Below are 13,329 nucleotides of genomic sequence, written 5' to 3' on the forward strand. Positions count from 1 at the left end.
AAACTTCCCATTCTGGGCATCACTTTTTCATGGATATATGTTTTCAGAAATACTCCAGCTGACAGATTATGGGAGTTTGGCAGAAATCCCCAAGCCTCTAACATGTTCTCTCATCTACATCTCAAACTACCCTTCTGTGGAACAAGGGGAGGGTTTAATGTCACATTAAGAAGAAGAAGAAAAAAAATGTAAGGCATGAAAAGACAGTCCCTTTACAATGAGAAGAGGTTGCTGGCAGTTTTATACATGGTAGGACTTGAACCCTCAGGCTTGAAAAGAACAATCCAACACCAAGCTGTGAAGGGACCAAGTGTCCCATGGACACAGTATTACTTAAAATAATTTTGTGTGTGACTGCAACACTACGATTTTTCCTTCAGTATTTGCTGAGGACTGCTAGAGAAGATGTCATGTAGACAGACTGTGTGTTTAACCTGAATGCAAAACAGGCACTACATATTTTGGTACAAATTGTCACCAACTCTCAGAGCACACTGTCAGGACTATTTTTCCCTCAGTTAAAGCCAACACTAAGGGTGACTTCACTTGTTCTAAAGTTGCAAACACCATGGCTCCAGCAGTGAGCAGGGAGCTGGAAATCTGCACTCAGCCCGGGCACAGCAGTAATGCAGAGAGCAATCTCTAGCTCAGTGTCTGGCTCTCTTGAGACATGAACTTCCTCCTGACCTCCCTGACTCACCTCACCTTCTTACAATCTCAAACAGCTTCCAGCCTGCCCTGCTGCCTCAAGTTCATCAGCTCTTAACAGTTCTGCGGACTGCTAAGTAACTGTGCCTTAAAACTTCTCCACTGCTATTTCTCCATCTCCCTCTTTTTCCAACTTCCTCATCTCAGTTCTTTCTTCTCTATTTCCATTCTCCTCTATTTCCATTAATCAGAAATTTCTGCTTTTCTTTCCCACTTTTCCTTAACAATATTATTTTCTTCCCTTGTTCTGAGTATTTTTGTCACTTTTTCTAAGCCAGCAGAGGTATATCATCTCTTTCTCCCCCGCTACAAGACACCGCAGAATTCAGGTGCCTACACCCCCAGCCATCCCACCCAAGCCCAGCGTTGTTACTCTGTCTCTAATCCATGGCCTTTTCCCTGCAACTGCACTTGGGTGTGACCTCTGTCCCAGAGCCTGGCCTCTGCAAACAATACGGGGCAGAAGATAAGGTTTTCCAAAGTTGGTGGCCCAAAGCCGAGGGCCGAGCCCGCGGTTGGGCAGAGGTGGCCATGGAGGGGCCAGGGGTCAGGAGCTGACCAGGGTGCTGCAGGCAGGATCCAACCTCAGACCCTCCCCAGACTCTTCAGGGACACTGATCCGAGGGGAAAACATCAACCTTTCCACTTAGACAGTGCTCTTAACCTTTTAGAGCCTGAGACAGTGAGCTGGCACTATACACATGCACAAGGCAAGTGGGTAAATCCTCTTTTTTTAAGTTAGGCCTGGGCTTTTCTCATTCACTTGATATACCACACACATGCCCAAGATGAAATTCTCGATTTTGCACCATTTACTTCTTTCAAAAAGGCGATCAATGTTTCCCCAGACCTTGAAACTCCACAGATGAATAATTATTAGGCAGACTCTCCCTATAATTAATACAAGTAACAAGAGCAATAAGCTGTGGTCCAGACTTCAGAAAATCTGTAGAACACCTGAAAAAGCACATAAATAAATGAAAAATGAGCACACTCACAATCCTGCTATTTAGAGATGTTTCTCACAGTGTTGAACCATAGCCTAGGAAATGAACCATAGATGCAATTGGGAGGATGACAGCTCTCTCCCAAAGCCGTGTTCCAAGGGCTGCTCTGGAGTGCAGCAAGCTGTCTGTACAGTCCTAGGAAACGCTACTCACTGCACAGATGACGGGCAGTAATCCTGGCCCTAAGACCATGACTTAGCGTCTTTAATATTAATCCCTGCTTGCAGATGGCAGAGATGTTCTCTTGTCTAAGCACGCAGAACTAAGAATATCCCCAAACTTTTTTATTCCACTTTGGTGTTGTAGAAAATGATTGTGCTTAAACAATTAAAAGAAAAAAAAAATCTTTTTTTCAGAGGGACAATACTTTTGTCCCTCTGATCTTTAACATACTTAAACTATCACTTATAAGCACCTCATAATTTTTCAATATTTTAAATTTGCTACTTCTAACATCTGAACTCACAAGTGCACAGCTTTCTTCAGAGTATCTAACCAGCCTGAAGTAGGAGTCTGTGTTTATCTAATGTGATTTTCAGTAGCTCATGGGAGTTTGGCTGGTGCAACCTGCAAGTTGTTTAAAACTTGGTGCAGTTTTTCACGTTACTAAAAAAACCAGTGGGAATCAACACCTCAGCTATCTTCAATTTCCCTACGCAACACACCTCAAAAATTACCACGAATGCTTTATTTTCCAGTTAACTGCTATCACAGCCACAACAATTTCTTGAACAAGGCATTTAATTTGTAAAGTCAGGTGCCAAAGAGGACATTGCTCACTAAAAACTAGTTAATTATCTTCTGCATCTTTAAGTTCTTAGAACCCCATCACTGGGGGATGAGACTTTCTTGCTAATCATTTTCCAAATTATTTTACATGACTGATTACAAAGATCCCACGAATAACAACAAACATTATGGTGGGAAACACTAAGTTAACCAGTAATAAAATCACTCCAAAAATCCCACCAAAAAAACAAAACCAACAACCCCCCCCAAAAACAACAACAAAAAAAACCCCAACAAAAAACCACAAAAAACACAAAAACAACCCCAAAAAAAGAGAAACCCCTGAAAAAACCAAACTGAACCTTACTACTGCAGCTTGACTTTGTAGAAGCAGTTTTGGAGATCAGCACAAACCCCAGCAGCCCTTCCTCCTTCTGCTCTTCAGATTTGAGATGTGGCCAAGCTTAGTACACAGTAACATCAAGGACCTGTGAAGGTGCGTGGGAAATGTCGTGGGTTCCACATTGTCAGCAGGTATTTATGAGGTTTTCAAAGGTTTATTGAAACCAGCACAGGTTGTACTGTCCTAAGTGCCTAGGAACACCAACTCCAAATTGAGTGTTTTGTCCAAGGCGTTTGGATTTTTTCCTAGAGTTTTCAAACGGCAGGTGACAGAACCATTTATACACAGAGAGCTACTCCTGGCTGCTTGATTCACACCAAAAGTGTCTGTAAGGAGTAGATGGCTTAAGTTTGGTATTCTCAAAATACAAGTCTTTCACCCTTATGCTGAATCTTCTGTACGGAACCACAAATACTTGGCCATACAAAGGGGGAAACTTGGCCATTCAAGAGCTTGAGCCTCCATAGCAGGAATTTAGAACATGTGACATCTTGCCATAAATTCAGCTTCCATGTGGATTTCTGCTTGACAACTATTTTGCAACAGCTCATGAAATACAGCCATGTGTCATGGAGAAAAAAATAGACATCTCCATCTTTCATCATCCAAAAGGCCACACACTTCTGAATTGCTGTTTTGTACCACACGCCCTCCACTACAATTAATACATGCCAAGCAAACCACGCACCAGAATTATTCTGGTTACAAAGGCACTTGCAATGCTCCTCTTGTACAGCATTTTTCCAGGACACCATAAGGAACTCCTAAATAGACAGCAAATATGTTCTTTGAGAATGTAGCATCTCCATGAAGAACAACCGAAAAAATGAAGCCATTGTCCAACAGCTTACGTGAAAAAGTTAACAAGCGAAAGAGTTCAGTAATTGTCATTTTAGAAGTCTGTTACTCGAGGGAAGTTTTCTCTTCCATCTTTGAACTTTCTGCAGTCTCTCTCACAAGTTCCATAGTAAAGTCAATAGTTCAGTTAGGACACATTGTAGAGTATTTAATTAGGTGTACCCTGATACCTTCCTCTGAAGCCAAGATATCAAAGTATCAGAAGATCCTGAATAATGAAAGCTTTTTTTCCAAACTATTAAAGCCTGACATATGCAGAAACACAGGTGAGAGACCTGCACATACTGAATCAATGACTGGAAACTACAGACCCTTCACTCTCTGCGTTAGTACTAATTCACCACCATTTCCAAGAAAACAGAGTTGTTGAAATATTCTGCCCTTACTATTATTACCATTCTTGTAGCAGAAATCATAGAGGTCAGAGTTCTCTGTGAAAATTAAATCCATTTTTGGGGTAGTCCAAGAGAAGTAATCCCAATGAAGTAAATAAGTGATCCATGGCAGACAGACATATCCACAATAAGCCATATTGCAATTAGGAATTTTATTTATCTACCAGCAGGTTTGTGAGGTTTTGGACATCAAAGGTCCAAGAGCCAAACTAAGCTCCACAGGTCTGAGCAATATCTGACAATTGATTCCCTGGAAGGGCTCTCCCATACAACAGAAACCACTTTTTCAATACCACAAGAGAAGCACCATTCAGTGATTCCAAGCTTGATATAGTTACAAATAATTAACAGCCAGCAATGCAATATGATCACACTTCCCCCTCCCTATCCTACTGTGACAACTCTTTGCAGTACAAAGAGGAATAACTGTATGATTTTTTCCAGGATACACTAATTGTTTTGGAAGCATTTGAAAGCACTGTCTATTACTTTTATAGCAAAAAATGCAAACAGTTGAAATTTTGAAAGAATCATGAACACATGCAGATCAGCCTGTAAATCTTTAATTGATTTACACATATTAAGTATCAGAATGCCAAGTCATTCCTCTTTCTCCCAGTGCTCACAGAGTATTTATGAAGGCACTTTGACCAAAGGTTCTTAGGAAAAGAGCAGCCAGAGCAAGCAGCAGGAAGAAAGTGACAACCAAAAAAATCACTCCTGCATGCCACAGGACAATACAAAGAAAACAACAAACTTGTGAAATTGCAGAGCCCTTCAAGGCAAAGGCATGTTCACAGCAGTTTTGCAAATTGTCACCAGCTCAACAAGCTAGTGAGCAACTGAAGACACCAAGACTTGCAGAGCTTGGGAACTTCAAGCTTTCACAAAGGGTATATGGTATTCCTTCATACAAAACCAAGGAACTTAGCTTTCCTTTGAAACTACATCAATACAGAAATAGTTGTTTCCAATTAGTGACAAAAAGGCATGCAAATGAGGAAAAAACCCCAGGAGCTTCGCTTAAATTCAGTAGGAAATGAGCATCTATGGACATGGTGTAACATGGAAAGTACCAGATAGCACACTGAAAACAGTGCTCAAAGTAGAGTACAGAAAAACTTTCAGATGTATTTAGTGTTTTTGGAGTTCTTTAACAAACACAAAGGGCTTCTCTACTTGGGCAAAAAAAGGTGCATGTTGCCTTTATATATCTGGCTTGGTTTGGGCCAACAAGAGAAGAAGCATAATGAAGCATATACAATCCAAAGGAAAAGTTTTCTCCTTCATTACAAGTGATGAAGACGGAGATATTCCTGAGCTGCATTCTAGAAAGCAGTGCAAGCCCTCTGCATCATGACTTATCAACCAAAGAACTAGTTTTGAGTCCAAATACAGGATCATCACACCAAAAAGGACATCTAAAAATAGCCAGAGGACAATAAAAGTATCCACTTGTTGTAAAGCCCAGGCAAGAGAGAGCAGAGTGATAACCATCTAGGAAGCTGTATAATGCAACACCTGTGAATCCTGATGACCAGAGCTGCCCATCAAATCACCTACAGCAGACATTGTGTGCGTGCTCATGTTCAAAAGAGATCCCCAAACTGTGACCCACTGATTGAAACCTCAGTACAAAATACCAGTTTATTTCTACAGATACCAGTGGCACTAAAGCCAGCTTAACATGTAAAATCTATCCTTACTGTCCCTTGTGAGCCACTCTAAAGGTCACCAGTGCTGGGCATATTGCAGATAGGTGAAACAACTCCGGTGGGAACACGGAGGGTCCCACAAGTAATCCATGTCTCTTAGACACAACAGATTGTCTCTTGTGTCTCTTGTGCAGTGGAAAAGGCTTTCTTTATCTGTTGCTCAAGCGAACACGAATGAATGCACATTGAAATCCATCTGTAACCAGCATCCTGGCTGCAGACATAGCACCAGCCTCCTGTCTGCTCAACACCATCCAAGCTGGGATGAAACACTAGGCTGTCGAGCAGCTAGAGCAAAACCACAGTAGGCCTGAAAGTAAGAACAGCATTTTCCTCTCTGAAAATCACACAGGTAAACCAAGATTAGGGGCACTCTTTGGAGGTCTGGGTAGCAGAGGCTTTGAACAGCAACAATTCTTTGAAGGCAGCTCACTTCACATCTCAGAAATAAACTTACTCTGCAAAATAAAGCAAACCAGAGTATCTCCACAGAAAAACAGCTTTTAGAGCACGCTGTGATGAGAAATTATGTTTAAAAGTTAGTTCTCATCTACAGAGAAATATTGTGCACAGCTATAGTCTAAATGCTATCTTATGTGATCACAACCCTCAGTACAGCACAGCACTACAAATTTGCAGGTTCATTGCCTTTGAGTTAAAGCAACCAAAACTAGGAATAAAAAGTCTTTAGTTCCACGTTCCAGTTCCTTGCCACAACGCCTAAGGCAGACAACGCACTCGGCAGCATCAACATCCATGCAAATTTAAGCAGTTACTGATTCAAGTCAAAACACACGTATTGCTACCTCAATTTAGTAATCAGAGAGCTTTTTTTTAAAACTTCAATTCCAGTTACCCAAATGAGACCTTCTCTTTCATTTTATTCAGACGATTAGCAATTGTGATGTGGTGATGTGCTTAGCTTTTGTAGAGATAAGCCTTAACTCCACAGCACAAAAGAACAGCACTGTGGCTGTTTTGCCACTGTAATGAACCTGATGCACAGACTTAGTATTTCAAAAACCTCTTGCCTTAGCAGAAATGTCATACTGTAAGTCCTTTCCAGGCCAGAGGTGAATGCCTATCACTTAACAGGCCATAAAGCAGAAAGAACTGCTGGGGAAATGCTGACACAGCCTTTAAATGGAGCAGATCACTGTTCTGAGTTAGTTCCAGTGCTACTGGTCTGGCCCAACCACACTGGAGTGTGCTCTCTGCCTGGGCCGATGTCCTAGTTTCATCCAGGATAGAGTTAATTTTCTTCCTAGAAGGTGCTAACAGTGTTAGTGTTTTGGATTTAGCAGGAGAATAATATCGATAACACACTGATGTGTTGGCTTTGCTGAGCAGTGCTTGGCCCAAGTCAAGGACTTTTCTGTTTCCCGGGCTCTGACAGTGAGGAGGTGCACAAGAAGCACAAGAAGGAGGAAGCATGGCCAGAGCAGCTGATACGACCTGGCCAAAGGCTCTCTTGGGGGGTATTGGCTGAGAAAGGCTGATTGCTGCTCGTTGTTGGGCAGGTGGTGAAACAACTGTATTCTGCACCACTGGCACTTCCTTGGCTTTTATATGCCTTCTCGTCGTCTTCCTTTTCATTAATATTACTTTTTCATCTCAATTATTAAGCTGTTCTTACCTCAACCAACGAATTTTACATTTTCCCCGACTCTCCTCCCGATCCCACCGGGCGGGAAGGAGTGAGGGGTGTGAGGGAGCGGCTGGGGTTACAGCACGCCATCAGCTCCCTCCTCAAGGGGTGAGACACGGCACGCAGCCACGGCGCTGAGCTTTCGCTGCGGGCCCAGAGGGAGCGCGGCCGCTCCCATTTCGGTCTCGCCACGGGAGAATGGCAAGGAGGTGAAACACGCGTGGGCCCACAGCCCCTAACTTGGCACCTGGCCCTCTCTCTACTGTCGCCACCCGGGAGCGCGGCCGCGTTACAGCCCGAGGGGCACCGGGAGGGTCCCCGATGCCGGAGCCAGGAGCGGAGCCCCAGGCGCGCTCCGGGCCCCTGGGGGGAGGCAGCGCTGCCCCCCTGACCCAAAAGCCGGCGGTGCCGCCACCGCCCCCGCGCGTCCTCACCTTGTCGCTACCCGCCTCCGCCGCCGCCTCCTCCTCCTCCTCCTCCTCTTCCTCCTGCTCGGCAGCCGCCCTCCGCCGCCGCCTCGCCGACATCGCGCCGCGGGAGCGCAGCCGGCGGGGAGCGGGCGCAGGCGGGGCCGCGATCGGGACGGGGAGGGCGCGGAGGCCGCGCCGCGGAGCCCGCCCGCCGGCTCTCCTTCCTCCTCCTCCTCCTCCTCCTCCTCCTCCTCCTCCCGCTCGGAACGCGGAGCTGTCCCCACCGCCGGGGAGGCGGCGCTCCGGCTGCGGACGCCGCCGCAGCTCGGGGGCGCGGCCGGACCCGGCGCCCCGGGAGCGGAGAAGCGGCCGCGCCGCCGCAGCCGGGGAGGAGCGGGAGGGCGGTGTCGCCCAGGTGCGGCCGGCACTCCGCCCCCGCCGCCGGCACCGCCCCCGGGGGCGGGGAGGGACTGCCCGGGACCGCGGGGCTTTCGGCCCGGTGCGTCCCGTCGGCCCGAGGCCGTGGGCACCCGCGAAGCCCCGTAAGGCGGGCGCGGAGCTCCAGCTTGTTCTCTTCTGGATGCCCGAATGGCTGCGGGACGTTGCGTGCCCGCAGCCCTGCGGTGGAGCCCCCAGGGAGCCTGGAACAAGCGTCTCCGGATAGCCCCGGTGTCAGCTTCGTGTCGGCGCCCCTGCCGCAGCCCGGGGTATCTGCAGAGTGCTTTGTCTCCTTCTGGGATGCTCATGCCCACCTGCTCTAGGGCCATTTGTAAAGGCAGGTGCGGTGCTAGCTAGGCTCGTCCCTGCCCCACCGTGCCGTGTGCCCTGCCGAGTGTGGTGCCCACCAGCCTGCACAGAAACACACCTGCCTAGGAGCTCCCAGTGGAGAAAAGCGCTCTGCAAGGCCAGCTACTGTGCTGAATTCCTGCAGCACCCTGGTGCTTGTGCCACTCCACCGCGTTTGTATGGCCTGGCCGTGGCAGCAGCTGGCTGCCTGGGAGCACTCCCGAAAAGACGGTCTGGATGTCACCCCCATGTCCACACACTGGCTTACTGTGCCTGCAAACACAGGGCCAGCACCTCTTGTGAAGCAGTGTCGAGGCACTCCTGCTGTCATTTGCATTATCCATATGGTGACTGGCTTCACCGAGCTTGATTAGTCTTATTTCACTTTTTTTTTAGTTTCATTACAATAACAAGATTATTATTATGTCTCTCCAAAAGTATGCTTGGCATGTTTTTAATGTAAATGCCACAGTTCAGAACTGATGCTGTGGGTGGACACGGATTATGACATTAGTAAAACAATTCCAGTCCTGCTGCCAGGAAGTGTGGACACCCCAGTATCCTGGAAAAACAGCAATTTATGTGAAAGATTTTACCTGTGCACTGATGACAGTGTCAGGGGGCAGTATGTCTTCAGTATCCCCAGAAAAACTGCAAAAACATCGTGTGCTCAGAGAAGGGCTGGTCCATCACAAGGCAAAGCAGAGACCCAAAGCCAGGCCACAGAAGCACAGTTTCTGGCATTGTGTCCCCTATGGACAAAGGTGAAAGCAGCAGCCCACTGCAGATATGGCCAGGTCTCTCCAGCACTTTGCTCTTGCTAAATATAATTTTGATGTATTTCTCCATCAGTGAAATATTATGGGGTAAATTGGGTTGGAAAAAGTCAGCTCTCCTTGCTCAAAATATGAGAGGGTGGCAAACAGATCCCCAGCAGGTCAGAAACCTAAACCATATGGGGTGAGCAGAGAGGACCCCAATGAATAATGAGGCACCCTTTCTACTCTCTCCTCTTTCAGTATGTTTCTCCTGTTGAGTTTTCCCTTGTGAGTGTCCCTCCAGCAAAGCTCTCAGAAGAAACCAGTTTCCCTTACTTCAAGTGCAAGGTGTGCATTTACCCTGTTGGCCCTGCAAATGGGGGGAGCTGTCTGGGGGAAAGCATGAACGTTTATTTTCTCTAAGCAGAGGGAATAAGAAGGGGTTAGTCTGGTTCCCACAGCTTTGCCACCTATGGCTGCTGCAGCATGTGGAGCAGACATCCAGGCTGTTTCCCCCAGCATGCAGGTACCACACATTGGTCACTAGCTCAGATTGGGGTGGACACAAACTGCTCTGTTTCCACCATGTGTCTAGCTGAAGAAGTACAAGCCTTCTTACAGCCCTTCCTGGTAAACCTGGAGTGAAAAATATAGGGCTGGAATGACTAGATTTCTTTTGCCACAAAAAAAAACTTTTCTGTTTCTGTTTCTGTCTCATTCTGTGGTGATGAGACAGAGACTATGCTTCAATACCTCTGTAAAGATCCTTAGGCAGATCTTTACATTCCATCTAGGAGAAGACTAAGAACCTCCATTTCTTCTACATCTGTGCTCCATCCTTAACCTAAACAGTCAAGGGGGAAAGAATTTGTTTAGAAAAGCTCAGAGGAAAAAAAAAATTTGTTTAGCAAATTGTGTGTTGGAAGAAAGTAGCAATAATGTCAAAGAAGGAAAAGGTGAAGTACTCGATGCGTATTAATGAGCAGAGGCAAGGCAAATTCAAGAACATGAGTCAGTGCACAGCAAGCAATGAGGTGACAGTGGGGTGAGGGAGTGAACAATCCTCTGGGCATGGCCACTGGGAGAGAGAAAATTATAAACAAGGACTAGGCCCCAGTGGGATCAGGCAGGAATCCAGCCCTTGCTTCACTCCTCTCTCCCAGCCGGGTGCTCCTGCTCCTGTCACGCACCTTTTCACCCACGGAGTGCTCAGCAATGTGAAGAGGGACAGCAAAACCAGCTGTATCACAGCAAAGCATTTCAAGCCTCTCCAGCTCAGAGGAAAAAGGCGAGGGGCTCCCAGAAGAGCTGTGGGGCAGGGGGCTTAGGGATTAAGCAGATTGTGGCAGTGTGGTTGTCCTGCTTCTCAGCTGCAGCACCTTGCAGCCATGGGAACTCAGTACCCGGTTAGACTGGTCAGATGGGAATTTTCCAAGTCAACACCCTGTTACTCAGGTTCCTTTGGGGCAAGTAACTACACTGGCTGGAATGTAACATCACTTCTCCAAATGCTGTGACTGGGCATGGTTTCACAATGCGTGGCAGAAACTTCCATGTGCTCCGAGGACAGAGGGATTAGCATGTCAGCTGACGACTCTCCTTAATATTCAAATATTATCACCTCTCCTGAATGGATTTCAGTGTCTTGATGTGAGAGAGGTTTGTGCTGCTTTGTCTTACCTTGTATTCCCACTTGAATTTAGTGGCTCAAAGCTGCCAGTAAACGACCTCATCTACCTACTCGACATTACCTGCAGCATAGGGAAGCCTCTAACAGGAATATCCCTGCACTTCCCCCAGCTGCCCCCAGGTAGGACACATCACCTACCCCGGCTGTGCTGCCCCCTGCCCTGCTCTCCGGTTATCCACAGCAGGCAGGTCTGCCTCGCTGCTGCCGGCTGAGCCCGGAGCTGCCTCTGCTCTCTGCCTCGACCTGCGTACAAAAGGAGGAGTTTCCTGCAGACAGACGCAAAACGGGAGCCCTGACATTAACAGAGTTATATAAGCCCTTACACAAGCTGCAGCCTCCTGGAAAGGCAGCCAGCATGGAGCTGCTGCTGGCTCCCCTGAGCAGCAGTAAGCCCCTTGCATGGCGCAGAGGCAGAGTGGGGCTGCTTCATGGCTGCAGCAGCAGAAGGAAATGGAAGGAGCTGGTTCTCTGTCTGCTCAGAGCCTGGGGAACAGAAAGTATCTGGCTCAAAACATGTGAAAAAAACACGTGAGAGAACGGCGTGTCTGCAGTTATAACCCTGAGGATCTCTATTGCCAGTGGTTTCAGAAACAGAAGTGGTTTGCAGGGTTTGGGGTTTCTCTTTAGTGGATTCCTACTAATGCACAGAAGTGTGACAGGTGGAAAATGTCAATACCTACTGGTTAGCACAGATAGCAATGCCAGGCCTTGTCAGCAACTGTTCGGTATCCATTTAAATAATATCAATTATGAAAAATATTTTAATATGCTGCATTAAATCAATTTATATAATCATTTTGCATCCCTAAATAATTTAAAAGAGGTTAACCCCAAGTCATAAAAAAGCAGAGGAAACAGTGATACAACAGCCTCAATCAGGCTGTATGATTATTCTCCAGAGCACAAGGCTAGCTATTAATACCCTGTGCTCCCCTGACGAAACCAAGAGCTGCAAAACACTGCCTGGTGCTGCCTTGAGACAGTGCACAGAAGCCCAGGTGTTCAGCATATGCTTGAAGCTGAAATTCCAGGTCAGAAGCTCTTTATTGCACAACCTGTGCGCTCTGGGATGAATCCTCCTCCAGCTCAAGGTGCTAGACTCAGATGCTAGAAAAAAGGAAAGCCGCATTGACATATGGGCTTGTATGAGTCAATAAAGAAGCTGCTTTTCCCTGCTTTGAATGAATATAGCCTGAACTCTAATACTGTCTTACTGGGTTGAACAGGGGTCAAGAACTAGTGATACTTTGCCAAGGAATCCTGAAGACAGCATACATATCTGTATTTTAGTAATTTAAATCCACTGACTGCACTGAATTGTTCTTTTGTGTTTAGTTAATATGTCATGTAATCTGTTTACATTTGCTAGTCTGGCATAAAAACCTCGTGGTCTGTGGCATTTGTGGTCGACTATTTGCTTATTAGTTGTACATTTGAACTTTATAAAATAGGCCACTTGTATGCCAGAAAAAACAAAGCAACAAAACAAACTGACCTCATTATTTCCAAGTTATACACCAAAGTCTGAGGAACATAATCTAGTGACCTCTGTGAAAGCTCTGGCAGCAGAAACCTTTGCCCTAGGCAGCTGTCACCTTCTGTTTGGTCCAAGTGACTGAGTATTGCACAGCTACTGAGTTATTCTTGTTCCTTTATTCCTACCATAATCCCAGGGATGGTCATACTTTCTCAAAAGGAAAAAAAAACCAAAACCAATAAAACAGGGTTCATATGTGGTGGATGCTTGGTAGGGTGCTGTTGTTTTTGCATAAGACATGATAATTAATTCTTGAGCTTGTTGAGGCTGTCTGAACATGCCATGAAATTGCAACAGACCCTCCTTGTGCAATCACACGTGCACTATATGTTATATTATCAATAGAGATTCTTTATTTTCATACAAGCTTCCCTTTGGAATACCGTAACTTGCAACTCTTCTTTTCACAAGGAGCTGTGGGCACAGGAAAAGGTGGAGACAAGCCTGATGAGGAAACAGACTTGCCAAAGGTAAGGACTATACATTTACAATTCCAGCTGGGAAAGGCTAAAGGGATAACCACTGGATTGTTTAAAGGGACAAATGGCACTACTTTGTCAAAACGCAGGCAGCTGCCAGAGGAAATAGAGGAGCTGGCTCCATTCTAGACAAGTCCCACAAAATGTAGCACTGGTGGAATCAGCTGTCCCCCAACAAATTCAGTCTAAAGTATTTGGAGAAACTA

The 13,329-nt window shown here is 46.3% G+C and overlaps 1 protein-coding gene across 5 annotated transcripts in view; it reads right to left on the reverse strand.

Annotated features, from left to right (window-relative positions):
• The window catches only part of CDS1 (CDP-diacylglycerol synthase 1), a 249,811-nt gene that overhangs the window by 21,378 nt on the left and 215,104 nt on the right, over positions 1–13,329 (reverse strand). Inside the window, exons 2-3 of one of the 5 annotated variants that reach the window (XM_086889645.1) lie at positions 9,256–9,310; positions 2,812–2,932 (exon numbers count right to left, since the gene is read on the reverse strand). The exons of 2 other annotated variants lie outside the window; for them this stretch is intronic. Coding sequence is in view for 1 of the 3 variants with exons in the window: in XM_023926315.2 (XP_023782083.2) it covers positions 7,898–7,990 (93 nt within the window). In the remaining 2 variants the exon portion in view is untranslated. Of the gene's footprint in view, positions 1–2,806; positions 2,933–7,897; positions 8,043–9,255; positions 9,311–13,329 lie in introns of those variants that run through there. 2 more of the 5 variants (XM_023926315.2, XM_086889646.1) reach the window with 2 other exon arrangements.

The sequence above is a fragment of the Cyanistes caeruleus genome, chromosome 5 (genome assembly GCF_971803275.1).
Source record: "Cyanistes caeruleus chromosome 5, bCyaCae1.hap1.1, whole genome shotgun sequence".
Taxonomy (NCBI): domain Eukaryota; kingdom Metazoa; phylum Chordata; class Aves; order Passeriformes; family Paridae; genus Cyanistes; species Cyanistes caeruleus.